The 27,693-nt window shown below is 41.3% G+C and overlaps 1 protein-coding gene across 5 annotated transcripts in view; it reads left to right on the plus strand.

Moving 5' to 3' along the window:
- The window catches only part of dicer1 (dicer 1, ribonuclease type III), a 158,461-nt gene that overhangs the window by 76,627 nt on the left and 54,141 nt on the right, over positions 1-27,693 (plus strand). For all 5 annotated transcript variants that reach the window (XM_072272593.1, XM_072272575.1, XM_072272601.1 and 2 more), the window contains 9 exons: positions 2,716-3,188; positions 5,815-5,947; positions 7,733-7,975; positions 14,217-14,371; positions 21,064-21,196; positions 22,132-22,207; positions 22,288-22,427; positions 26,390-26,569; positions 27,448-27,661. In XM_072272593.1, coding sequence (XP_072128694.1) covers positions 2,716-3,188; positions 5,815-5,947; positions 7,733-7,975; positions 14,217-14,371; positions 21,064-21,196; positions 22,132-22,207; positions 22,288-22,427; positions 26,390-26,569; positions 27,448-27,661 — 1,747 coding nt within the window. The remainder of the gene's footprint in view (positions 1-2,715; positions 3,189-5,814; positions 5,948-7,732; positions 7,976-14,216; positions 14,372-21,063; positions 21,197-22,131; positions 22,208-22,287; positions 22,428-26,389; positions 26,570-27,447; positions 27,662-27,693) is intronic.

Genomic DNA, 27,693 nt, shown 5'->3' on the forward strand with positions numbered 1-27,693 from the left:
ACGATGACGGACTCTCCACTTCTCCCTCTCTCTCATCAGTGTGTTCAGTTCATCTACATTAGCTGTGCCGCTGTCTTCTAGGAGCATGTTGACCATAGTCTTGAGAGGGCGCCCAGGGTTCATCCTCCCATGCTTGGGCTCCCATATGATGACTAGGCTGGCAGGTAGCTCGAGGTGGCGTAGACAGTGCCCTGCTTCTTGCAGTCTTCTGGCCTCGATAATATTATTAACAGCACAGCTTCTGTTTAGATTACAGCCAAAGCCTGCCCAGTTCCTTAGATCTTGGTACAAGTGATTTGCCAGCATAACTTCAGAACACTTTTAAATCTTGTATCAGTCTTGATACTCTCAAGTTTGAATTTTGTTCTATTTGGGATACTGGTTTTTAAAAAAGCTGATGGAAATATCTAACAGATGAAACAGCATCTATTGAAATGCGAATAATTACAGATGACCTGTTAAGTATTGTCAGTATTTTCAGCATTTTCAGTCAAGGTGGCGCCTGCGTACAACGCTCCCAAGGTTAACATCTTCTAGATAGACCATGAAACCATATATTACACTTCTTTTATGTCTTTTACATCTGCTTTTCATCTTGAATGTGATTCTGGGGCTATTGGAGCATGTGATTTGCGATTTGGAGATCATTTGAGTTTTTCAGTGCTCTGCAGTCTCCAGGAGGATTCTGGGAGATGAGCAGTGTATGCGAACCTCACGACAAGAAGGCTGCAGGATAGGCACAAGCCAGTGTACGACTCTATTTCACCAAATAAAGCTTCCATTGTTCACTGATTAAAGTGACGAGCGAGACTGAAACATTGATGTGAATGCCAAAGGTGAGTGCTGGCTGTCTGCCTTTTGATCTCTGGTGGGATCACTTTGCTGCTGGAGAGAGGAGACTGCCTTTTGATCTCTGGTGGAATCGCTCTGCTGCCGGAGAGGGGAGACTGCCTTTTGATCTCTGGTGGGATCGCTCTGCTGCCGGAGAGGGGAGACTGCCTTTTGATCTCTGGTGGGATCACTCTGCTGCCGGAGAGGGGAGACTGCCTTTTGATCTCTGGTGGGATCACTCTGCTGCCGGAGAGGGGAGACTGCCTTTTGATCTCTGGTGGGATCGCTGTGCTGCCAGAGAGGGGAGACTGCCTTTTGATCTCTGGTGGGATCGCTGTGCTGCCAGAGAGGGGAGACTGCCTTTTGATCTCTGGTGGGATCACTCTGCTGCCGGAGAGGGGACACTGCCTTTTGATCGCTCTGCTGCCACTGTGTCTGGAGAATATTACCCAGGTTTTCTGCATTTTGGGTATGGACTTGGACTATGGACTTTTTTCTAGTTTTGTAGGTTTTTTTTTAAGACTGTTTTTTGTCTGATTTTTCTTGTTTTTTTTGTGTGTGGTGGGGGTGGATTTGGGAGTTGATGATCATGCTGCCATTCTTTCTGGGTTTCGTGGCTATCTGGAGAAGAATTTCAGAGTTGTATATTTTGATAATAAATGAATCTTTGAACGTTTTTAGTTTTTGTTTCAGATTTCCATTATCTATGGTATTTTTTTATTTTAATGTTTACTTTAAATTATAAACTGCCTTTCAAATTTACATGTTATTTAATTAAATCAAACTTATAAAATTATTAAAAAATGAAACATTAATGCTTTGTGATTAATTTGTAATGTTATCTCCCAGGACTATTTTGAGGTTCGAACAAAATGGAAGCTCTTAACTTCATTGTATAGTAACCATTTAGTCAATATAATAATATGGGAACCAGCACTGTGCCATTCAGACCTGACGAAGGGTCTCGGCCTGAAACGTCGACTGCACCTCTTCCTACAGATGCTGCCTGGCCTGCTGCGTTCACCAGCAACTTTGATGTGTGTTGCTTGAATTTCCAGCATCTGCAGAATTCCTGTTGTTTACTGTGCCATTCAGTTAGTTTGATTTTACATCCCACCCTATTTCCCCTTACACTTCCTCAGTGGCCATTCAATCATCCTTGCCTTAACTTTGATGCATTATGTCAAGTCGACAAAGAAAATTGATCAAGAATGTTGAACAAACATCCTTAATGTATTGGCTTGGGGTGTTGACTTTACATCCCCTTAGTGAACAGGTTTAAGGGATTCTGTATTCTGAGTTTCAGTAAAGTAATTATGACTGTATTGCTTGTGAAATCCTCACACATCGCTTATGCATGCCTCAGCCCTCCCCATCTGCTGAAGAATTTGCTTCCAGTCTCATCGAATAAAGTATAGCCAACAGAACAGATGATACCATAACGTCGCCTTGTCTAATCACCAGCAGCAGTTTCTACATGATCCGTGCATCTACAAGGGAAAGTTCCATCTGCTGTTGATATTTCAGTATCAGCTTGAGTCATCTTTCTGCAGATCCACACATAGATTCAATAATTTCATCAGTGCCCTCGATGACAGCAATTTGTGGGTGCTGGGAAGTGAGATGATTGTTGACTTGTTATTTTCAGATAAATAAACATTTTGAACACTTGCAGTTCCAATGGGAGAAACTTGAGACAATTAGTCAACCCTTGTGCCTGGTAAGCTTCTGGGCAGACTAGAAAGAAACACCCAGCAGTCTGTATGTGGCCCATACGTCACAATTTGTACAACATGAATACAATTGAATTATTTTGTAGAGTTTAGGAAATAATGAATCTGTCAGTTTTCACAATGAATAATTATGTTTCTGTGTTCACTATAGGTACTAGTAGATTGCCGCGCAGTTTTAACCGTTTTGGGACCTTGGTGTGCTGATAAAGTAGCTGGTATGATGGTGAGGGAACTCCAGAAATACATAAAGCACGAACAGGAGGAGTTGAACAGGAAGTTCCTTTTGTTTACAGATACGCTTTTAAGGAAAATTCATGCACTCTGTGAAGAACACTTTTCACCTGCTGCTCTCGATCTGAAATATGTGACCCCAAAAGTCAGCAAACTGTTGGAAATCTTGCATGAGTACAAACCTTTTGAGCGGCAGCAGTTTGAAAGTGTTGAATGGTACAACAACAGAAACCAAGACAATTATGTGTCATGGAGTGATTCAGAAGATGAAGATGAGGATGAAGAAATAGAGGAGAAAGAGAAGACTGACACTAACTTTCCATCCCCTTTCACCAATATACTTTGTGGGATTATTTTTGTTGAGAGACGTTATACAGCAGTTGTACTAAACAGGTAAGAGCATGTTGAAAATCTTGTGGACAGCCTGTTGCATTCTGAATAGCAAGAGTGAACTAGAAATGACATTTGGGAAGAGTCGCTGTGATTTTATTAGACAAGAGTAAAATGACTAACAGTACAAAACTTCGCCATAGATTTTACTTGCCAAGTGTGGTTGAGCTGGAACATTCAGTCCCTTAATTCCATCCTGAATTCATTGATCCATCCCAAAATTCCACAGATCACCCACCCGAAGTGATTCAGTCAGATTTATTGCATGTACATTGAAATTTACAATTAAATACATCATTTGTGTTAACAGCCACACACCCAAGGATGTGCTGCAGGTGTCACCACACAAATCTCCATTAGCTTCAGTTCATTCAAGTAGCTGCTAAATTTGTGCTGTATTTCTAAATGTTTCCACATCACCAAAAGATGACTTCAGATACATGTTGCGCATGGCGTGGACTATATCCAGTGACTTCAGTGTGCCTTTGGATGTCGCAGTGTACTGTCATTAGCAGCATGAACCATTCGATCCTGGTAGCATGGACCACTCAACCCTGGCTCAGTGCTGTGGAGTACAGGATATTGACTCTGGGAAATACAGTAGGTCCTTGTACTGTTCTTTAATTGAAAAAGATTATTATTGTACAACTATCAGCCCCTCCTGAACCAGTGCAGATAAGTTCGATCACCACTGCTCTGAGCTGATTCTACAATGTACCAACTCACTTTCAACCCTTTATATTTCAGACTTTTTACAACTTGTACAACTCATGTTCTCAGTACTTTTTTATTTACACAGATGGTCTTTTATGCATTGCTTTTTTGTCGGTATTTGTTTATGTATTGTTTTTTGTAAAATTGTGTTGTACCTTTTTCTATAAATGCTTGCACGAAAATGAATCTCAAGGTAGTATATGGTAATGTATATATACTTTAATAATGTTACTTTGAACTTTGAAGCTGGGATTCCGATCTCAACATTCTGTTGCTCCCTAATTTTGTTCTATTTCCCATGTTATCACAACAGTAGACTTGAAAGGCAGGGCATTTGTGCATTTTTTGTATCTGGCAAAAGCAAGCTGCTGGAGAAACTGTAATAGTAACAATCTTGTTCTATATTTGAACAGCCTTCATGAGGGGAAACCCTCACAAGGCGTCAGACCCCAATTGTAGGGTACTGAAAACCTGTGCCAACTAACTGGTGAGTGTTCAGGGACATCTTCAGTCTCTTACTGCTGTATTTAAATGTTCCCACCTACTTCAAAAGAGCAAAATTTATACCAGTACCCAAGAAGTGAAGGTGAACTGCCTCAATAACTATCATATCTACTGTGATGAAGAGGTTTGATAGGTTGGTCATGGCTAAGGTTAACATCTGCCTAAGCAAGTACCTGAACCCACTGCAATTTGCCTATCACCATAGCTGGTCTATAGCAGATACAATCTCACTGGATCTGCACTTGACAGTATATAGACAACAGCAAAATATGTGTCAGGATGCTGTTTATCAATTACAGCTCGGCATTCAACGTATCATCCACTCAGTACTAATAAAATGCTTCAAAACCTGGGCCACTGTACCTCACTCTGCAGCTGAATCAACTTTATTGGGAAACCACAGTCAGAGCGGATCAGTAATGACCTGTCCCAATCAATAGAGGATATGAGCTTAGCCCGTTGCTCTCGGAGTTCCCAACAGTGTCCATGACCCCTCTGTTAATGGTAAGGCTCCATGTCATTACAAAAAGGTTGGAAATCCCTGGTCTGCACTGATTCTGTGGTGAGGCATAGCTCAAACATCATCTGAAAATTTGCACATGGCATTACTATAGTTGGCAGAATCTCAGGTGGCAATGAGAAGACATACAGGATGAGATTAGATTGCTCAGTGAGTGGTGTTGCAACAATAATCTTACTCTCAGTGTCAGCAAGACCAAGGAATTGATTGTGGACTTCAAGAAGGGGAAGTTGGGAGGATGTGTGCCAGTACTGGAGGAGTCACTGATGGAATGAGCAGCTTCAGGTTCCAGGGTGACAGCAAAACATTGATGCAATCACCAAGAAGACACACCAAAGGCTTAGCTTCATTCGGAGTTTGAGGATACTTTAGTGTGTCACCAAACATTTGCAAATTTCTATAAATGTACAGTGGAAAACATTGAGTGGTATATCACAGCCTGATAGGGAAGAGCAGCCAGTTCCATCATGAACGCAACCCTCCCACCATCAATGATATCTTCGAGAGGCAGTGTCACAAGAAGACCGTGTCCATCATTAAGGACCCTCACTGTCCGGGACATGCCCACTTCTCACACCATCAAGGAGGAAATACAGGAGCCTGAAGACAAGGTCAACATTTTAGGAACAGCTGCTTTCCCTTAGCCATCAGATTTCTGAACGATCCATGAAGTCTATCTTCATTATTCCTCTTTTGCACTTTATTTGAGAGTTATAATATATTTTTTGCAACCACAAAATAACAAATTTTGTTACGTGTCAGTGATGATAATCATCTTGAGATAGTTTAGATTTGCTGTCTTAGATTTGTTAACTTTTGAAGATTTTTCCCTCTCAATTCCTCTTCCTCCAATTTTAAGAGTTTGATTTATTTTGATTATCTGATCTTCAGATTAATAAAGGAAGCTGGTAAGCAGGATCTAGAGTTGGCTTACGTCAGCAGTAATTTTATAACTGGTCATGGCATTGGAAAGAACCAACCTCGTAATAAACAGATGGAAGTGGAATTCAGGAAACAAGAAGAGGTGAGAGCATCTCGTTTCTTTTCCCATTTTGGTTTCACCTCAGCCAGGGAATTTTGGGCTGTGGTGAGCCTAACATCTGTTATGGGAAAGTTACAGTACAGAGTTCTGAGAAACAGGATCTGTTAGCACCTGGAAGGCAAGGACTGATTAAGAATAGGCAGCATGGCTTTGGGTGTGGGCAACCTTGTCTCACAAACTTGATTAGAGTTTTTGAAGATATGACCAAGTGGATTGATGAGGATAGGGTGGTGGATGTTGTTCACCTGGGCTTCAGCAAGGTCTTTGACATGGTCCTACATGGTGGGCTTGTCTGGAAGGTTAGATCACATGGGATCGATGGTGAGCCAGCTGGTTGGAAACAAATTGGCTTGATGGTGAGAGTTGGAGGGTGGTAGTGGAGGATTGTTTCTCAAGTTGGAGGCCTGTGGCCCTGGTGTGCTGCAGGCATTGGGCCTTTGTCCACTGTTCTTTAATGTTTATATTAACAATTTGGACCACAATATGCTTGTAAATTTGTAGATGACACAAATTGATGGTGTGGTGGACAATGAAGATGGTTTAAGATTACAGGAGTAAAAAGACAGGTGATCTGATAAACATGTAACAGAATCAGTTAACTAAATGGATTCAACAGAACTGCAGATGGAGTTTAACTTGAACAAGTGTAAAATTATGAATTTTGGGGTGTTAAGCCATGGCGGGACCTGTATGATGAATATTGCAAAATGGAGACTTGGGTACAAGTACGTAGTTTATTTAAAGTAGAGACACAAGTAGACAAGGTAATGAAGAACACTGGTCAGACCATTGAGCATAAATGTTGGGGCATCATATTACAGCTGCCTAAGTTGGCATTATGAGAAGTCCAGCTATGGAAAGGATGCAATAAAGATTCACCGGGTGTTACCAGGACTGGCAGGCTAAAGGTATGAAAGAGAGACTGAATAAGCAAGGGATGTTGGAGGCTGAAAGATGGTAAATGGGAGTCATGACATAGATTTAAGGTGGGAGGGGAAAAAGCTTAAAGGGGACCTGAAGAACAGCTTTTTCCAAACAGAATGGTGGATATATAGAGTGAGCTGGCAGAGGAAATTGTAGAGGTGAGTACAGTTACAATGCTTAAAATACATTTTAGACATCAATTGGATAGGCAAGGTTTAGAGGGAGTGGAGTGGAGTCAATTTGGAGCCTGTCCCTGAGAGTGGGAAAAGACCCATGGTTTGATTACTGTAGGTGCTGGGTCAGGTACAGGCTGAATCGATCTGGCAGTGTTCAGGTTCCAGAGCGTTTCGAAGTGACAGAACTCGATGTTTGGACGATTTAAGTGCTGGTCCAGATTGAAAAGGTTAGGGTGTTGGGGGCCAGAGGCAAGGGACTGGCCAGTTCAGCTCACAGCTCCGCAACATTTACCGGGCCCTGCGCTGAACTGGGGCTGTAGCTGCATGTTGGTGTGACGGGCTTTGTTTTGTTGACTCCAGTTCTAAACGCTATTTGCTTGCTTGTATTGTTTGCATGATTTGTGTTTTTTTCTATGCGCATTGGGTTGTTTAGTCTTAAATTATTTTTGGAGGGGTTCTTTGTGGTTGCTTGTGAGGAGACGAGTCTCAAGGTTGCATAGTGTATGCATACTTTGACTTTAACTCAATTCTTTGGTTCATGAACATCTTCCTCAAAATTTCAAAGGGATGGACAAATTGTGATCTCTTGCATTATTGACTGGTTGTTGAGTTTTAAGAACTTTAGCAACATTAATGTCATTCTTATTCCCCTCAAACATTGTTGCAGGTGCTGAGAAAATTTCGTGCACATGAAACCAACCTGCTCATCGCAACTAGTGTTGTTGAGGAGGGAGTTGATATTCCAAAGTGCAATCTGGTAGTTCGCTTTGATTTACCAACAGAATATCGTTCTTATGTACAATCAAAAGGAAGAGCACGAGCGCCCATCTCAAACTACATCATGCTTTCAGATTCTGACAAAATTGAAGACTTCAAAGAGGATCTCAAAACCTACAAAGCAATTGAAAAGGTACCAGATCATTTATTTGATAAGTACAAGTTGTACAGTAGCAATGATCACTTCTTAATTAATACTTACATCATTTTACAAGGGTGGGGAAGTGAAATGTCAAATATGCTTTCATCTGATCAACTATGTTTAACTTTATTCTTGGGCTTTAGAAAACAGTGACAACCAATGTTTATTATTATACCAATAACAACTTGGTTTACTGGACCAGAAACATGAAGGATGGAAATGGAAAGGCCTGTAGCAAAATTAATCTCAGCTGTATGTGCTGACATATACTTTGTTAATAAAACTTACTTTGAACTTTGGAAGCTACTTGATGAAGCAGTTGGCTTTTCACCAACTTTCTTGATAACTCATCAGTATTTTTTTCTGAAGTAGTCATCAGTCAGTAACCTGCAACATTAACTTTATCTCTCTATAAGTGCCACCAAAGCCTTTTGTTTCAGCTTTATGGCATCTGCATATGAATTTATATAAATTTCTTGATGGTATCAATATTTTAAGTTGGTACGCTAACTTATATTATTCAGATTGTCATGATGTGAATTGAACAGACCAGTTTTGGGTTTCAAATCCATTGTGCTACCAGATCCGCAACTGATTGCTCTTCAGGTTTATAGAACGTAGAACAGTACCACACAAAATAGGCCCTTTGGCCCATCATAATGTCTGCGCCAAGCATTATGCCAAATTAATCTAAATTTTCTGCCTGCATCTGATCCATATACAGTGAAACCCAGTTATAACGCGATCATTTGGGTCCATAATGTCATCGCAAAAAAAGCGGGGTCGTGCTAAATCAGGGTGGTTGTTACTGTAGAAATTAAAACAAATTAATTTTTAGTAGAGCTTCTTAATATACAAAACAACAAATAAAAACATTCAAGAATGTTAGCAATCATCATTTACAGTTTATTTCTTAAAAAAGTGATCGAGTGTTCCTTGCTTGAACGTAGCATGTCACTGGCGGTGGCACTGTCGGCTCAGCGAATTTCTCCTGACACTAACACTTGAGAAATCCCGTGACAGAGTTTAAACCAGTCTATAGCCATCAATTGCTAGCTTTGAACTGTGAGGTTTCTCCATTGATCTGCTTGTCAGACTTCTCGGCTTGAGCTTCGAGAATAGGACCGGAATTTGGAAGGCCTTCTGAGCGAGCTTGAACAAACCACTCATACAGGGAGTCATTGAGGCTAACATCTTTGGCTGTCTTCAGGCGTTCCTGCTTCAACTTCGCAAAGCGACACGTATAACTTTTCTTCGTGAGATTTCCAGCCACGAAGTGTTGATTCCGGTATCCCGAGGTCTCATGCAACTTGAGTTTGACTTTTAGTCTTGATCGCGTCAAGTGCGTGAAGCTTATCTTTCACAGAAAAAGATTTTCTTTTTCTAGCAGTTTGTTCCATTTTGAGCAAAAAAAAGGTCCAATGACTCATACAAAATGCTGGTGGAATGCAGCAGGCCAGGCAGCATCTGGTCGAGACCCTTCGTCGGGACTAATGGAAAAAAGAGATAGTAAGAGATTTGAAAGTGGGAGGGGGAGAGAGAGAGACCTGAAATGATAGGAGAAGACAGGAGGGGCAGGGATGAAGCCAAGAGCTGGGAAGTTGATTGGCAAAAGGGATACAAGGCTGGAGAAAGGGGAGTGTGGATTGACATGGAGTCCAATGACTCATCTTGTTATATCCGAATTCACATTAAATCGGGGCGCGTAAAACCAGGGTTTCACTGTAACTCCATATAATATTCATGTCTTAACAGCCTCCTAAATGCTACTGTTGTATCTACTTTCACCAATCCCCCATGCATCTACCATCCTCTCCACAAAAAGCTCCTTAAAAAAAAACTCCTCAAACATCTCTAAAATTCCCCACTCTCACCCTAAATGCATGCTCTCTATTGCTAGATATTTCTACCCTGGGGGAGAAAGATTCTGACCATCAGTGCCTCTCATTGTCATCAGGTCTCCCCTTAGCCTCTGCCCCAGATTAAACAACCGAAGTTTGTCCATATAGCTCATAACCTCTAATCTAGGCAGCATCCTGCTAAGTAACAACCTGCTGGAAGGAAGCAGATTGAGCAGCATGATTATGAAGACACGCAGTCCTCTTTTATTGTCATTTAGTAATGCATGCATTAAGAAATGATCCAATATGTGTGGGAGGCAGGAAGTTGTTGAAGTTTTGGGTCAGAGCCCTGCATCAGGACTGAGTGGAAAGGTGAGAAGAGTACCCTGGTAAACATCAACATCCTTTCTGTAAAAGGGTGACCAGAATAGCACACAGTACTCTTCGTGCAGCCTGACCAAAGTTTTATATAACTAATAACATAAATCACTTGTATTCAACATATCAACCAATGAAGTTACCTTTGCTACCCTGTCTAACTGTGTGGCCACTTTCAGTGAGCTATGAGTTTGGACCCAAATATACTTTGAAAACCTATACTGTTTTGGGTCCTGTCATTGACTGTAAACTTTTCCCTTACGTTAGACCTCCCACCTCACACTTGCTTGGATTAAACTCCATCTTCCATTTCTCTGCCTTTTATCTATATTCTGCTACAAGTTTCCCCTGCCATCCGAAGGTAGAGTGTTCCTATGAAATGGTTCGTAAGTCGAAATGTGGTAAAGCGAAGAAGCAATTACCATTTACTTATATGGGAAAATTTTGTGAGCGTTCGCAGACCCAAAAATAACCTACCAAATCATGCCAAATAACACATAAGACCTAAAATAACAGTAACATAGTAAAAGCAGGAATGATATGATAAATACACAGCTTATATAAAGTAGAAATTCTTTTCCACAATCATTGCCTGAACTGTTCTCCGTAGCAAATCTCATGCAAGTGCCGTTGGCAAAAAGACGGCGCAAGCGCTCTCCAGTGACCTTTAAGCTATGAAGCTGCCAGATCATACCAAATAACACGTAAAAATACACAGCTGATATAAAGTAGAAATAATGTATGTACAGTGTAGTATCACTTACCGGAATTGGGAAAGCGCGGAGCACACTGATGATGGTGTGTTAGACTGAGTCATCGGAGTTTGGGTGGTGCAGTGGCCCCCACCCTCCGGGCAGCGACCTGATACCGATCCGCAAAGCATGCAGGGGTACAGCGATAGCCGGGAGGCACACAGCACGTCTTTAAGAAAAAAGCCGAAATAAACAAGCTAATTAACTAGATGCTGCCCGGCAAGTAAATGTTGGCCCAGATCGGAGAGGATTGCCAATTGCATCGCCTCTGATCTGGGCCGACAATTACGTGCCGGGTGGTACCTAATTAATTAGCATGTTTATTTCGGCTTTTTTCTTAAAGATGTGCTGTGTGTCTTCCGGCTACCGCTGCATTCTCCGCGAATCGGTATCTGTCCACGGCCTGGGTGGTAGGACACTGGGGTGTCATCTCGTCGTCTGTTTCCATTAGAGCAGCTCATCTTCTCCTATGACTGCCTGCCTCGATGTCGAAGGTCGAGGTTCGTCGTCTGCTGTGGCTGGTGTGGAAGGCTTGCTTGACTGCTGAGCCTCACACATTTTTCTATCACACAGATCTTTGTAAGCACTCAAACCATCCTGCAAATATCCCCTAAACCGACGTACTGTTTCAAAATTAAAGTCGTACTTTATCATTACTCATTTGGTTTCGATTGTTATCCTTTCCTCTTACAATTGCATCAGCACTTCATCTATCAGTTCTTGGTCATGGGATGCCAAAACCTCTTCAATATCATCTTCATCAGCTTCCACAAGCCAAACCCACTTAGTCCTTACTTCGTTCACCAGGATCAAAATGCTTAATTATGTCTAGTTTTATGCTAAGTGTAACACCCTTACGAGTTCTTTTAGGCTTCTCCAATACCATAGAACTCACCTTGCAAACGGCTGCTCACAGGCATGTGTTTAAGCAATGCCGACAAGAATGCAGTTCTGAATCCAGGGGAGAGCGGCTGCTCGGGGCGCGCGCTGCCTTTTATCGCGCGCTGATTTTTTTCGTAACAGTGAAGACACCTGTTAGCGAAAACAGGGTACTAATGTAGGCCTTTTGTAACAGTGAGGTTTCGTAAAGCGAACTTTCGAAAAGTGGGGGACACCTGTATATCCTTTGACAATCCTCTACACTCTGCACTCTACCAATCTTTGTGTCTTCTGCAGTGTTACGAATCAACACACCTAAATTTTCATTCAAGTAATTTGTATACATCACAAAAAACATGCCTCAGTGCCAATCTCTGCGGAACACCAACTGGTCACTGGCCAACAGTCAGGACGGGTGCTGTGAGTAGCATGGTGCTATTACAGTTTGGGGCGTTGGAGTTCGGAGCCAATCCCAGTGTCCTCTGCAAGGAATTTATATGTCCTCTGCAAGGAATGTGTGGGTTTTCTCTGGGTGCTCTGGTTTCCTCCCTCAGTCCAAAGACGTACCTGTTAATTGGTCATTATAAATTGTTCTGTGATTAGGCTAAGGTTAAATTAGCGAGTTGCTGGGCAACATGGCCGAAACACCAGGGAGACCTATTCTGTGTAGTATCTCTAAATAACATCAAAAAAAAAATAGAATGACACTTTCACCACTACCCTCTCATCTGTGGGCAAGCCATTTCTGAATCCAAATTTCATCCTAGGTAATATTAGTTGGTTCAGATTGTGTCGTGATACAACCTCTATGGACACACACATGCCCCTTACAGCAGAGGTTCCTGGATAGAGGCTGACTTTCCACACATCTACCAGCCCAGGAACATTGAAGCCAATGATTTTGTTGTTTGTCACAAAAAATACAAAGTCAAACTTATTGCTTTTGTGAAAGTGAGAACAAGTTAAATTAAGCTGGCTTTGGCCATGCTGGTGGCTGAGCATCTACAGGTGGCTGCATGGTTAAACCAGCTAACATACATGTTCCTGTCTACTAACAAGTCTCCTCTGTAATCTACATTTATGATCCCATTCTATTTTATGGTCTTGACTCAAAACAATAATCATTCTTTTCCTATCACAGAAGCTTCTAGACCAGCTGAGTTCCTCCAGCAATTCTTTTGCTCCAGATTCTGTGCCTGTATTTATGAATGTTATACTAAAACTAAATCGAGTTTATGTTATATAGTTGAGCGGGCAGGCAGTGGGATTCTTTGGGGAATGCTGAATGGCATAAACAGCGCACCAGGTTTCTTAAAAAGTGAGTAGGAAATGCCTTGGGAGATTGTCATCAAAAATGTACTTAATGATTGAACAGTGATTGTAAAACATTACATTGTTGCTATATATTCTAGGAAATTCATATTTCTATTGATACCTCCTTTGCTGCCGACACCACTGTCATGGGCCGAATCAAAGGTGGTGACAAATCAGCATATAGGACGGAGGTTGAAAATCTGGCGCCACTGGGTGGTGCCATCACAACAACCTCCTACTAAATGTCAACAAGCTCAAGGTGCTGATTATTGACTTCACGATAAGGAAACCAGAGGTCCAAGAGCCAGTTCTCATTGGTGTATGAGATGTGGAGAGGGTCAGCAACTTTACATTCCTCAGTACTATTGTTCCGGAGGCCCCTGTCCTGGGCCCTGCATCACAAGTGCAATTACAAAGAATGCACGACAGTGCCTCTACTTTAGGAGTTTGTGAAGATTCGACATGATATCTAAGACTTTGACAAACTTCTATAGATGTGTCCTGAGAGTATGTTAACTGGCTGCATCACAGCATGGTGTGAAACACCAATGCCCTTGAATGGAAGATCCTGCAAAAAAGTAGTGGGTTCCACCCGGTCCATCATGGGTAAAGCCCTCCCCACCACTCAGCATATTTACATGAAGCATTGTAGGAAAGCAACATCCATCATCAGCAACCCCCAGGACATGCTCTCTTTTCACTGCTGCCATCAGGAAGAAAGTACAGGAGCCTCAGGTTCAGGAACAGCTATTACCCCTCAACCATCAGGCTCTTGAACCAAAGGGGATAACATCACTTGCTCCATCATTGAAATAGTCCCTCAACCTATGGACTCACTTTTGAGGACTTTTCATCCCATGCTCGATACTTTGTGCTTATTTATGATTATTATTTCTTTCATTTTGTTTTTGCAGTTTGTTTTTTTCACACTGGGTGAATGCCCAAGTTGGTGTGGTCTTTCATTGATTCTATTATGGGTTTATTTAGTATGCCTGCAGGAAAATGATCCCAGGGTTGTACATGGTGACATATATGTACTTTGATAATAAATTTACTTTGAAATTTAAGATTCTCCGAAACAAATGCTCAAAGTCTGTGGATTCTGCTGATGTGGAGGTAGAACCTGTAACCGATGATGATGAACTGCTTCCTCCATATGTACTGAGACCAGAAGACGGAAGCCCGCGAGTAACTATTAACACTGCAATTGGACATGTGAACAGGTAAGAGTCTGAGCATTGGCAGAATACACTTCTAGGCATTCAATAACACCAGCCTTTTTTCAGCTGTGTCTACTATCTACTTGTGGTTTATTATTTAGTTTTCATAAAATACAGTAATAACAAAAAGTACAAAAGACCTAGCACGTAGTGTAGTAACCTAAATTGTATATCCTTTAGTTATTCTTTTGATTCATAAAATGCTAGTTCCTGAAGGTCCAAGTTTTTTATTTTTTTTTTTTTGGAATACTTGATGCACACAATTATAATTTGGGGAATTGAATGTCTACATATTTTATCATGTTCCTTCAAGTAATCTGGAAACTCATCCTTAATAATGAACTCCAACATCTTCCCAGCCACTGATGTCAGGCTAATTGGCCTATAATTTCCTGTCTTTTGTCTCCCTCTCTTCTTCGAGTGGAGTGATACTTGCAATTTTCCTGTCCTCCAGGATCATTCCAGACTCTAGTGATTCTTGAAGGATCATTGTTAATACCTCTTTCAGAATACTGGTGTCATCCATGTTGTCCAGGTGACTTATCTACCTTCAAACCTTTCAACTTCCCAAGCATCTTCTCCTGCCCCCTGACACACTCAAGCTTCTGGTGTCTTCCACATTAAAGAATGACCACCACTTCAGTAAATTGCATCACTTGGCTGTGCTACTACCTGCATACAGGTAGAGACTAAAGAGCAAAGCTCTAGAGATTAGGACAGCAAAGAGGTGGGCGCAGGAGGTGGAGGAGCAGCTATGGGCTTGCTTCAAGTCAGTGGACTGGGCGAGTTCAAGCACTCATCCGAGGATCTGAATGAATACACCGTGGTTGTAATGGACTTTATTAAAACAGCTGTAGACAAGTGTGTCCCCACAAAATCATTCCATCTTTCCCAATCAGAAGCCCTGGATGAGCCATAAGATCCGAAATCTGCTGAGAGCTAGATCAGAAGCTTTCAAGCTTCCAAGAAAGTTGCAGGAAGTCCGGGTATGATCTCCGGAAAGCCATTTCAAGGCAAAGTGGCAATTCCAAACCAAACTTGAATCAATAAAGGACGCTCGACAGTTCTGTCAGGCTTGAATACTATCACCCCTTATAAAGTTAAATCAAGCGACGTAGGAGACAGCATGACTTCACTTCCAAATGAGCTCAATGCCTTCCATCCTCACTTTGACCATCAAAACATGGAGGAAGCATCACGAACTCCCACATCCCCCAATGATCCTGTGCTTTCAATCTCTGAAGCCAGTGTGCGAGTAACCTTCAGGAAGGTGAACTCATGTGAAGCATCCTGCCCAGATGCACTACCTGGCCAAGTACTAAAGATTAGTGCTAATCAACTGACTGGTATGTTTATTGAGATCTTTATAACCTCTCGCTTTGGCAGCGTGGTACCCACCGGCTTCAATTATACCAGTGCCCAAGAAGGGCATGATGACCTGCCTCAATGACTATTGCCCGGTGATGAAGTGTTTTGAAAGGTTTGTGATGAAACATATTAACTGCTGTCTGAGAAATGACTTTTCTCCCACATTCCCAAACATATACAGGTTGATGGGTTAATTGGCCACTGTATATTGGTCCTTGTGTATAATTAAGTGGTATAATCTCAGGTCAGTTGTGATTGTGGAGAGAATAAAATGGATTGGGTTGGGTTGAGTGGAAAGATGAGTGTTTGATGCACAGCCTGGACTCTGTGCTGAGGGACTTGTTTCTAAGTTGTATCTGCTTATAACTGTAGCCATTTTAACTTTGGGATGTGGTAGGAAACTAGGGGAGCCCATGCATAATCACCTGAGGTCAAAATCCAAATCATCTTGTTGGAGTTGTGAGACAGCTGTATCGTCTGCTGCATTGCTGGGGTTAATTTGAGGGAATCCCTGTCCAATAACCATATTTTTGTTGAAAGACCTCAACAAATGGACTGCAGCACTTTTAAGAACTCTCTGAAAAGCAGTTATTGATTGGTCGTAAATGTTGGCCTCATCAATAATTAATTTTGTAAAAAAAATTCTTTCTATGTAAAAGTCATTTCCAAAACTTTCTTAAAGCCTATTGCTTAACTGAAATTTAAGTCTGAAAGATAAAATGCATGACAAACTGAATATACAGATATTTAATTTGTATGTAGAGCTTGCATACAAGGTGCTTGAGCAGTTGCTGTGAATAACATATTGTTCTTGGAAGTTCGACACAGAACCTGTTGGAAAAGAAGTAACTGAGGATCAAACACTATCTTTAAAGTAGTCGTACTCAAGTTTTCTATTGGGTATTGCAAGTACACAACTGCAATCACGAGGTAAACCAAGTCATTAGGTATGCAGTAAAACTCTGAAACCAGCATATGATCAGGCAAAGTTTCTAGATTATTAGATATTATTCCCTAGTTTTTAAATTTTTCTGTAAGTACAATTAGGTTAAAGGGGTTGTCAAAGCCGGAACATGCTGAGTCTGAAGCAAACACACCCTGGTGAGGCAGATACTGAACAAGAGTTCCAAATCATTGAATGACAAATTACTGGTATTTTTACTATTCTACTGGCTTAATATCCAATTCTTGAATAGGCCTTGCTGAGATACTGTTATTCAGAATTGGAATCAGGTCTAATATCACTGGTATATGTTGTGAAATTTGTTGTTTTGAGGCAGCAGTACATTGCCATATGTAATTTTTTAAAAACTATTAATTACAATGTGCAGACACGAGGAAATCTGCAGATGCTGGAAATTCAAGCAACACACACAAAAAGTGCTGGTGAACGCAGCAGGCCAGGCAGCATCTATAGAGGTACAGTCGACGTTTTGGGCCAGGACCCTTCGTCAGGACTAACTGAAAGAAGAGATAGGAAGAGATTGGGGAGGGGGAGATCCGAAATGATTGGAGAAGACAGGAGGGGAGGGGTGGATCTAAGTGCTGGCTGTAATAGTGAGTCTGAGTCAAAATGTGGTCGAAAAGTTGAAGAGCAGAAGAATTATAGATGGGGATTATATTTTAAAAATTAAACCAAGTACTGCAAAAAGGGAGGGAAAAATTGCGAGGTAGTGTTCATGGGTTCATTGTCCATTCCAGAAACCTTAGGGCTGAGGGGAAGAAGCTGTTTCCAAATCAGTGAGTGTGGGTCTTCAGGCTCCTGTACCACCACCTTAATGGTAGTAATGAGAATAGGGCATGTAATAGGTGATAGGGGGTCCTTGATGATGGATGCCACAGTTTTGAGGCATCACATTTTGAAAGTGTCCTCTGCTGGGGAGGCTAGTGCCCATGATGGAGCTGGCTGAGGTTACAACCTTAAGCTGCTTTTTCTGATCCTGTGCGGTGGCCCCTCCATAGTAGATGGTGATGCAACCAGTTAGAATGCTCTCCAGTATATCTCCACACAGTCATGGGTGTAGGGAGAATAGAGCAGTGGGCTGAGCATGTATCCTTCAGGTGCACCAATGTTGATTGCCAGCGAGAAGATGTTCTTTTTCAATCCAAATTGATATACTGAGGTGATCTTTTAAACTTACTGTGATGGCGCTGCAGTGCTGTAGTTTGCAGCATTATCTTAATTACAACAAGATCCAGAAGCTCAGTCACATGGCACTTTTTCTTAGTCTAGTGCAGGGGTTCCCAGCCTTTTTTATGCCATGGACCCCTATCATTAACCGAGGGGGCTGTGGGCCCCATATTGGGAACAATTGCTCTGGTGGATCTGAGGGTTGTTTATTTCTGGAGTAGAAACCACCTGGAGCCATCTTCAGTCACTGTACAACAGAATTTGACCTGGCACTTTTAATTGAGAATCACCCTTGCACCAACTACTGTATACAGTTTTAAAGATGAAGATTTGCTTTATAAGACCATAAGACCAAGGAGCAGGATTAGGGTCTGCTCTGCCATTTCCTCTCGATAGTGTCATAGGGCATTCTGGAGCTTGGAGTTCAATTCCATTGCTATCTCTAAGGGGTTTGCACATTCTCCCCGTGTGACTGTGTGGGTTGTTGCAAATTGTCCTGTGATTAGGCTGGTTTTAAATAGGTGGGTTGCTGGTCACTGTGGCTTGTTGGGCCAGAAGGGCCTGTCTTCCCCTCTATCTCTAAATAAAATAAAAATAAGATTTCATCATGGCTGATGCATTACCTCTCTCAACCCCATTCTCCTGCCTTCTCCCCATATCCTTTGGGTTCTTCATTGATCAGGGTCGATCATGGATGTTGTGTCCCTGCTATGTATGTGAGACACAAGCCAGGGCAGTACAATATGGAGAGCAAGCTGTTGCCCATGTAGCAGGCTTCCCCTCTTCAGGCAGCTGATGAATCCAAAGGAACAGCGGAGACTGATACAGTTAAGGCACCACTGGTGTCACAGGACTTGCCAATCAGTGGTGAACTCAACATAGGGCTGCCTTAGGGTCACCAGCTCCAAATTTTTCCTTGTGGTTCACTTCCAGAGCCTTCCCCAAGAGTGGGTATAGCCACAAGATAACGGAGGTTGAGATCAGAGTTTTGCTTCCTCTAAATAAGCTGATAACCATGGCCAACGAGCCCCATCTGCCCAAAGCAACTGGTTTTAAAGCACCAGTAGCCCACCTTTGCTCCTCCTGTCAGTAGAAATGGTTCCACTGGACTTAGTAGCTAAGTCACATGTGAAGACTAAGAGCTGGACTTGGTTGTCAGGGACTGTTTGAGACACATGCCATTGGGAACATTTAGTGGGAGCTTATTCCCCCTCCCCCTCCTCCTCCAACAATCTTGAGGAACCCTTTGACATCCTTACTAATTAAGAATCTATCAAGCTCTGCTTTAGATATACCTAATGACTTGGTCTCCACAGATGTCTCTGGCAATGAATTCCACAGATTCCCCCCTCTGTCTAAAGAAATTTCTCTGCATCTCTGTTCTAAAAGGACATCCTTGTATTCTGAGGCTGTGCTCTCTCGTCCTTGACTTCCCCCACTATCAGAAACATCCTCCACATCCACTCTATCTAGGCCTTTCAATGGTTGATACGTTTCAATGAGATTCCCTATCATTCTTCTAAACTCCAGAGTACAGGTTCAGAGCTAACAAACACTGCTCATACATTAACCCTTTTATTACCGGGATCATTCTCATGAGCCTTTTCTGGGTTTTCTTGAATGCCAACTTTACAATTGCTTTTCTTGTCACTGACCCAACCTACACGTTAGCTTTTAGGGAATCTTGCACTAGGACTCCCAAATCCCTTTGCACCTCTGATTCCTGATTTTGCTCCCCATTTAGAAAGTGGTCTATTTGTCACAAGCACATTGAAAATCAAAGCATAGAGTGAAATGTGTCGTTTGTATGGATGACCAACACAGTCCACAGATTGCTGGAGACAGCCCACGTGTGTCACTATGCTTCCAGCTCCAACTTAGCATCTTATCAGGGTGGTAGGGAGGAATCTTCCACTCGAAGCATCACAGCATATCTTACAGGAAATTGGCCCCTCCTCTTCAGGCTTCGGGCAGGCCACTGATTGTCAGCCCTCTGTCCCCTGACATCAGTACAGTGAGGAAAGTGTACAATGGGCATTCAGCAGCAGACCAAAACTATCAGTAGTGTGCAATGTGAAAGCATTTTTAGGCTGAGCAGATTAATCAGGCAGCTATTGTTATAACTGTAGACATGATCCACATTCTTAAGTACATGTCAGTGCAGTTCTGACTTAATGTTAGCATTGAGCGTACTAAGGAAAAGTAATTGTGATTCTTATGCCCTTTATATCATACTCAGGCAGGAAAAATGTACTCTAGAGATTCCCCTTCAATTTAATTGAGCTCCTAAACACAACTCTTTCATGCTGTTTTAAAAACAGTTCCTTTTGAGTGATAGGATGTCTTGTTAAATCTTCCCATGGTTTTCCTTGAGCAGGGAAGTAAAAAAAAAGAAAGGGGGGGAAATGTAGAGCAGCATCTTGAGTATCTTCCAGAGGTTAGCAGATGTATTCTCTACTTCATGTCTTTTAAGTGCTTTGATTTTTAGGTTGCATGCAAGATCAGCATTTTAATATTCATGAATTAATACACACTGAAATTTGTGTGGTTATATGCCCTGATTGCATTTGGAGATGTATTCCAATTTTCAAATTTACTATTGTTGTCTTAGTGAGTTTGCTACTTGTGCTTCTTTCTGTAAGTGAGATTTCATGGTCATAATTAACAAAGGGGTAAAATTTTAGCATTACATTACACAATGTAAAGATTTATGAATTTTGCTGGGTTTGGTATAACTGCATCCTAACTTTATCTCCATTACAAAAAACAACATTAGGAAGGAATTATACAGTCCCAGAAACTAATTTTTTTAGCCATTTGAGCTGGATATCTCCCTTAGAGGCTATGTTATCTTTATACTATTGTCAGCACGAATGTTCATTTCTACGTATCTGCTTTATGTATGAAGGTAATGGTATACAGAATTATAAATTGAATAAAAATAGATTGTGAAATAGTTTAACATTTGTATTAAGCTGATTTTGTCATATCATGATGACTTCCTTTTCATAATTGAGACGATATGTATTAATGTTTCTCTTGTGATATACTTTGTAGGAACAGCTTTTGTGAAGCTGAATGTTTCAGCCTGTGTTACACATTGCATTTTGAATAAGTGTTGATGTAATTTCTGTGCTGCACCAAATGCATAACTTGGTAGGAATATGAATTGTAATTTTATTTGTTTTCTTTATAGGTACTGTGCCAGATTACCAAGTGACCCCTTCACACACTTGGCACCAAAGTGTAAAACTCAAGAGCTATCAGATGGTACCTTTAAGTCAACACTCTATCTTCCAATCAACTCACCCCTCCGCATCCCAGTAACTGTGAGTAAGCGTTGAACTAGTGGTATCCTCATAATGTAAACCCTTGATTATTGTGCTTGCTCATAGTTTCAGCTAATGATTCCTTTTTCCTGACTAAGTTAATGATTTGCATTTTGGGCGGGGGGGTGGCGGAATTCCAACCGATTTTCAATCTAGACTATTCATGAAACTACTTTGAAATTCATGAAATTAGTTTGGAAACGGAGTATCCTCCCAAAAGGCCCTGAACTGGATTGGTCAGGAGAGTATTGTAGTTTTTTAAATAGTGACATGGCATTAAGATATATCCTACCACCACCTGTGACTCACGTAAAAGGAATAAATACAAAAAATCCTGTCAGTCTTCACAGAAAGAGCTGAAAATACACTGATCAACCAGAGAAAAGACGTGTTCTTATTTGCCTTTTCTTTTCGAGTACTGACCCATTGTATAATTCCTACATGTTGTTTGTATTGGAAGGAATTTTGATTTATGAAGTGCCTGTCATGACCTCTGGGATCCCCTAAGTAGAGGCACTGTTACAATGTTTAAAAAAGTGACAGTTAAGTCGACACAGCAGTGAGGTAAAATTTGGTGATGTATTGTAGATATAAGGGATGAATTGGTAACATAACCTGGGAAAACTCTCCTCATGTTGCGTCGTGGGTCATCTTATACCTTTAGAAATGGAAAAACGGCTTTTTGGTTTGCCAGTCTAATGATTTAAGCTATATTATTGGCTCGAGTCAGAGTTAATAGTGCTACATCTTTGATTTCTTGACCATCTCTTTGATATCTTGATGTTCTCTGATTCTCCTGCCTCTCCCTCTGATCTCATGCATTGAATTTGCAAGCTCAGTATTTGGCTGTGTAATGTGGCCTTGTTTTGACTCTTAGTAAAATAGCTAGATCTGATAAAGGTGATATCTATCATTAACTTTTATTTGAAACCTAGGGTCTTCCAATGCCCTGCATAAGATTGGCTGAGAAAGCAGCAGCCCTTCTTTGCTGTGAACGACTGCACAAAATAGGTAAGTGATAAACAAACTTGTTCTTGTATTTGGGCAACTAGACAATCCACTGCAGGTATTATAGTTTCTCTTTTGCGCAGGTGAACTGGATGATCACTTAATGCCAGTCGGAAAGGAAACCGTGAAATATGAAGAAGAGCTTGATTTGCATGATGAGGAAGAAACCAATATTCCTGGAAGACCAGGTTCCACAAAACGAAGACAATGCTATCCTAAAGCAGTAAGTGGAATGGAGTATGTACGTGTAAGGATATAGACAGATGAGCAGGAATAGGCCATCCTTCCCTCAGCGCTGCCTTGTCATTCATCATGGTTATGGTTTACCTTCTACCTCAGCGCCACTTTCCTGCACTAAACCCCAAAAACCTTGAATCGCTTGACCTTCAAATGAGCTAAACAGCTGACATTCTATAGGTACTGCGGACAGAGAGTTTCATGGTTTCAAAGAGTAAGAAACTTATCACCTCAATCTTAAATGGTCGTCTACATTTTTTCTCAAACTTTGCTTCCTAGTCCTACGGAGCAAGTCAAGCCATTTAAGAATTTTGTATGTTTTATTCAGACCTCTCTGTCATTTGAAATCTAAAGAATGCAGTCCAAGCTACTCAATCTTTCCTCCTACAGCAAGCCAGTCATCCCTGAAACCATCTTGTGAGCCTTCGCTGAATTCCGTCTGCAAGAAACCAAAACCATATTCTGGGTGTGTTTTTACTCGGCCCCTATTATTATTATAAGACTATAGGAGCAGAGGCAGGCCATTCAGCCCATCGAGTCTGCTCTGCTATTCAATCATGGGCTGATCCAATTCTTCCGGTCATCCCTACTCCCCTGCTTTCTGCCTTGGGTAATCAAGAACCTATCTATCTCTGCCTTAATAACACCCAATGACTTGGCCTGCACAGCCGCTTGCGACATCAAATTCCACAGATTTACCACCCTCTGACTAAAGCAATTTCTCTACATCTTAGTTCTAAATGGCCTTATAGCATTCAGAATATTGCTATGAGATTCCCCCCCCCATTCTCCTGAACTCCAGAGAATACAGCCAGATGTTCCTCATATGGTAACCCTTTCATTCTTGAAATTATTCTTGTAAATCTTCTCTGAACCCTCTCCAATGTCAGTATATCCTTTCTAAAATAAGGAGCCTAAAACTGCGCAATATTCCAAGTGTGGGCTCATGAGTGACCTATAGAGCCTCAACATCACATCCCTACTCTTATATTCTATACCTCTAGAAAAGAATACCAACATTGCCTTCGCCTTCTTCACAACGGACTCAACTTGGAGGTTAACCTTTAGGGTATCTTGCACAAGGACTCCCAAGTCACTTTGCATCTCTGCATTTTGAATTATCTTCCCATCTAAATAATAGTCTGTCCGTTTATTTCTTCCACCAAAGTGCATGGCCATACACTTTCCAATGTTGTATTTCATCTGCCGCTTGTTTGCCCATTCCCCTAAACTATCTAAGTCTCTCTGCAGGCTCTCTGTTTCCTCAACACTACCAGCTTCTCCACCTATCTTTGTATCATCGGCAAATTTAGCCACAAATCCATTAATACCATAGTCCAAGTCATTACATCGTAAAAAGTACTGGTCCCAACACCAACCCCTGTGGTACTCCACTGGTTACCGGCAGCCAGCCAGAATAGGATATTGCAGTTTACACTTCCTTTCTCCTGATTTCTAACAAAGTAGTAATGGCTAACATGCCATTTGCGCACCCCTACCCCCCCCCCACCCCTTGCTTACTGCACTTTCCTGTTGGCTTTTGTTGATGTATACAAGCAAATTTAGGTAATTTTAAACATCAACGCTACAGTTTTACAGCTACAGTTCCTTTCTGTTACATGCATCCATGTGATTGACCTCTCCAAATTGTATTCCATGCAAGTTCTCATCCACTCATTCGGCTTGTTTTTATTTCTATGAAGCCACCTTACATCCTTCTCTGTACTGTTATGTACCCCTAGGGGTCATATTTTTTATGGACTATACCTTTAAAAAGAGTAAAAGAGTTGTTCAACGCAAACACATTATTGAGAGAGAGAGAGAGAGAGAGAGGGGGGGGGGGCAAAGACTGCTTTGAGATGGTGTTATGGTTTCTCTGCAGCATGTTTACACTTTTGTAAGGACACTGCCAGCTTCTGTGTTCTTGCAGAGAGAGAAGGGAGGAGCTACTTGATGGATAGCTGGTGCTCAGCATGGTGAGATAAATAGAAGGTCAGCTGATAGACTGACAGACACATGGTTTTGGACACTGGATGAGCTTTGTTGTGCCCACAGAAAGGTGGGTTTCCCGAGGATCGATCGGTGGCTCTTGCAGTGTGGGAAAGGTGTGACCGGTGGGGAGTTATTCCTGTGTCCAACCCTTGCCTGGGTTGATAACTCCAGCACAGAAAACTGTCCCTGTTTTGTGGTCACATTCAGTGACTTTAAAGGAAGAGAAGAGAGGAGAGATAGGTTTGAAACAGAAGAAACCTAGTGACAAAGGTCACTGTTTGGACTCTCTCTCTAAGTAGCCTGTGAGGGTGAGTTTGAGTTCCATTTGAATACGAAGGTGTGACTGTCACGTAGTTAATCCACAAGAGTGGGTTCTCTGGTGAGGGGAGTATCTTTGTGAATACCACTTGTGTGTTACCCTTGTTTGGCTGTGGTAGCTCACTGAAGAAAGGTACCCTGTGGCAAATCACTGTTAGAGTTATTTCGTATGTCGTGGAACTGGATAAGTGGCTATCACGTTATGTGTTTGGGGTTGGTTCCCTTGAAGAGGGTCCCCTTAGTGATAAGCTACTGTTGGTGATAATCCCTATGTGGATTCTATTTGAGTATCCTGTGGCCACCACTGGAATGACCTGTAACTGATTTCGGGTGTGGTACCACTTGTGTTGGAAGGATATTCGTTGAAGAGCACTGTTGGTGATATTTTGTATGTGGAGTGGAACAACTTTGGAGATAAAACCCACTACTATTGTTATTTTGTATTGTTGTCGTGGAATCTCGAATATCAACGTAATTGCCTTCTCTCGACATTTACCCTGGATTACAAATATCTCTCTCTTTCCATCACTACTCGACTCAATACCACGAACTGAACTGAACTTTACCCATCACCGTAAGACTGTATCTATTTACCCCCTAGGCTTGAAGAAGCTTGGTTTCTATGTTTTCACACTTATATACATAAAGTTTCTGCTAACCTGTTTAATATATCTGAATTTATATGACTGTATTGTGTAGTTACTAATAAGTAGTATTGGTGAATAGCAATACCAGACTCCAAAGTGTTTTCTATTTCTACTGGTTCTTTAACCGGTCACGGGGTACGTGACAGTACTTAAAGTCCCATGTAGTTTAGATTGTCAGCATAACTTGAAAATATGACATTCGGATCCCCCTAGCAAAATCATTGATGTAGATGTTGAATAGCTGGGGTCCATGCACTGATCCCAGCCACAGCACTAGAAACCTGTGAATAATTTGTTTATTCATACTGTTCTTTATCCAATAACCAGTTATCAATCCGTGTCAATACATTCCTGCCAATGTCATATGCTTTAACCTTGATAGCCAAACACCAGATATTAACACGTAGCAGTGGACATCTAGAACTTGACCAATTTTAAAACATATAAACCTGAGTTTTACATTTTGCGCGGTTGCTGCTTGTGGTCTCCAGTGCATTCTCATTTGCGCAATGCTTAAAGGCTTTGCTGCTCTTTTACTGGACTTATTGTCTCCTAGAAAGTGGTGACTCCAATGGTAATGCACCGGAGAGTAGCAGCCTAGACTAGCACAAAATGCTGGAGGAGCTCAGCGGGTCAGGCAGCATCTATGAAGGGGAATAAACAGTCAATGTTTTGGACCAAGACCCTTCTTCAGAAGAAGATTTAAACTTCACGGTCAAAATTCTAGATGTTTAATTGATAACCTGAATCTGATCTAAACCTACAGCCTGGATTTTTTTATCAATAAACCACAGTTCACATTGAATTACATTTGAGGTGTATTCATATATGCTCTATTTTCCAGTCTAGACTTTTAGGCACCTCTGCGCATTGTTCTTGTTCTGTCTCAAAAATGGTACTATGAATTGCAAATCTTTTGGATCCTTCAAAACTGTTACAAAGTCAAATAATTTGGTCTGTTGACCATATACCCCTCTCTCACTTTTATTAGATTCCCGAATGTCTGAGGAATAGTTATCCTAAAGCAAATCAACCATGTTACCTGTATGTGATTGGCATGGTGTTGACCACTCCTCTTCCTGATGAGCTTAACTTCAGAAGGAGAAAGCTGTACCCTCCAGAAGATACAACCCGATGTTTTGGAATTCTGACTGCCAAACCAATACCACAGGTACTTTAATCATGACAATGTAGGAATTGGTGTTTTACAGACAGATGGGAAACTCCATAGTTCACAGGGTAAGCAATTTAGTTTAACATATCTGAATCTCGCTTTGTGGAAAAAAGACCTAATCCCTGTGGAGAGTTGCTTTCAAGTCAGTGACCTTTCATCAGAAACATTTAATTTTGACTACAAGTGATAGAAATGTTGAAGTCAGATGCTAAATCTTTCTTTTTTTATATTGGTATTAATAGTTTATGACCGTCACAGTGAAGGATTGCATATCTCGAAATCTGAATGGAATCATCTGCATTAGCTTTCCTTTGTTCTGCACTGGTTATTTGATGCAAATTTAAATTGTCTCTTTTGCTTCAGAGAAAGAAAAGTGTAGTAACATTTTTTGTTGGAGGAAGGAGTATATTGGGTCAGGAATTTCCCACAGATTTATATCTCTCAACATTTCTAAATTTAAAAGCAATTATTTGTTGAAACAACAGCAAAATAATTTATTGCAAAATGCTTGTTTTGTGTAGAATAACCTAAAATATTTGTGGGAATTGGAAGCTCTGCGTTAAGATGGAAGCAAAATAATGAAACCATGCAACTAAGTATTTTGGGACTTCTTACGTTCAATGCCACCCCCTGCAATTCAAATCCACTTCTTCCATAGGAGGATACTCTGGAGGTTTGGAAGCAGAGCAACATCTCATATATTCCGCTCAAAATCTGTTGCAATGAGTTTTGTACTAGGTTGTTGAAAGTATTTTCAATCAAAGTTGTGAAGGGAAAATTAAAGTTTGAATCACACAATAGAAATGAAACAATTTAAAGTAATACTGCAAGGATAATTTTTAACCTGTTTTCATGTGGTGTGTCTCATCTGGCAGATTCCACATTTTCCGGTTTATACACGTTCTGGTGAGGTTACCATATCTATTGAATTGGGTAAATTGAACTTCACGTTGAGTTCCAAGCAGCTGGAGCTGATCACTAGGCTACATCAGTATATCTTCTCTCACATTCTTCGTCTGGAGAAACCTGCACTAGAATTCAAGCCTACAGAAGCTGATGCAGCCTATTGTGTTCTACCTCTTGATATAGGTACCTGCTATTGACACTCGTATTTCAATGTA

This window comes from Mobula birostris, chromosome 1 (assembly GCF_030028105.1).
Source record: "Mobula birostris isolate sMobBir1 chromosome 1, sMobBir1.hap1, whole genome shotgun sequence".
NCBI lineage: Eukaryota > Metazoa > Chordata > Chondrichthyes > Myliobatiformes > Myliobatidae > Mobula > Mobula birostris.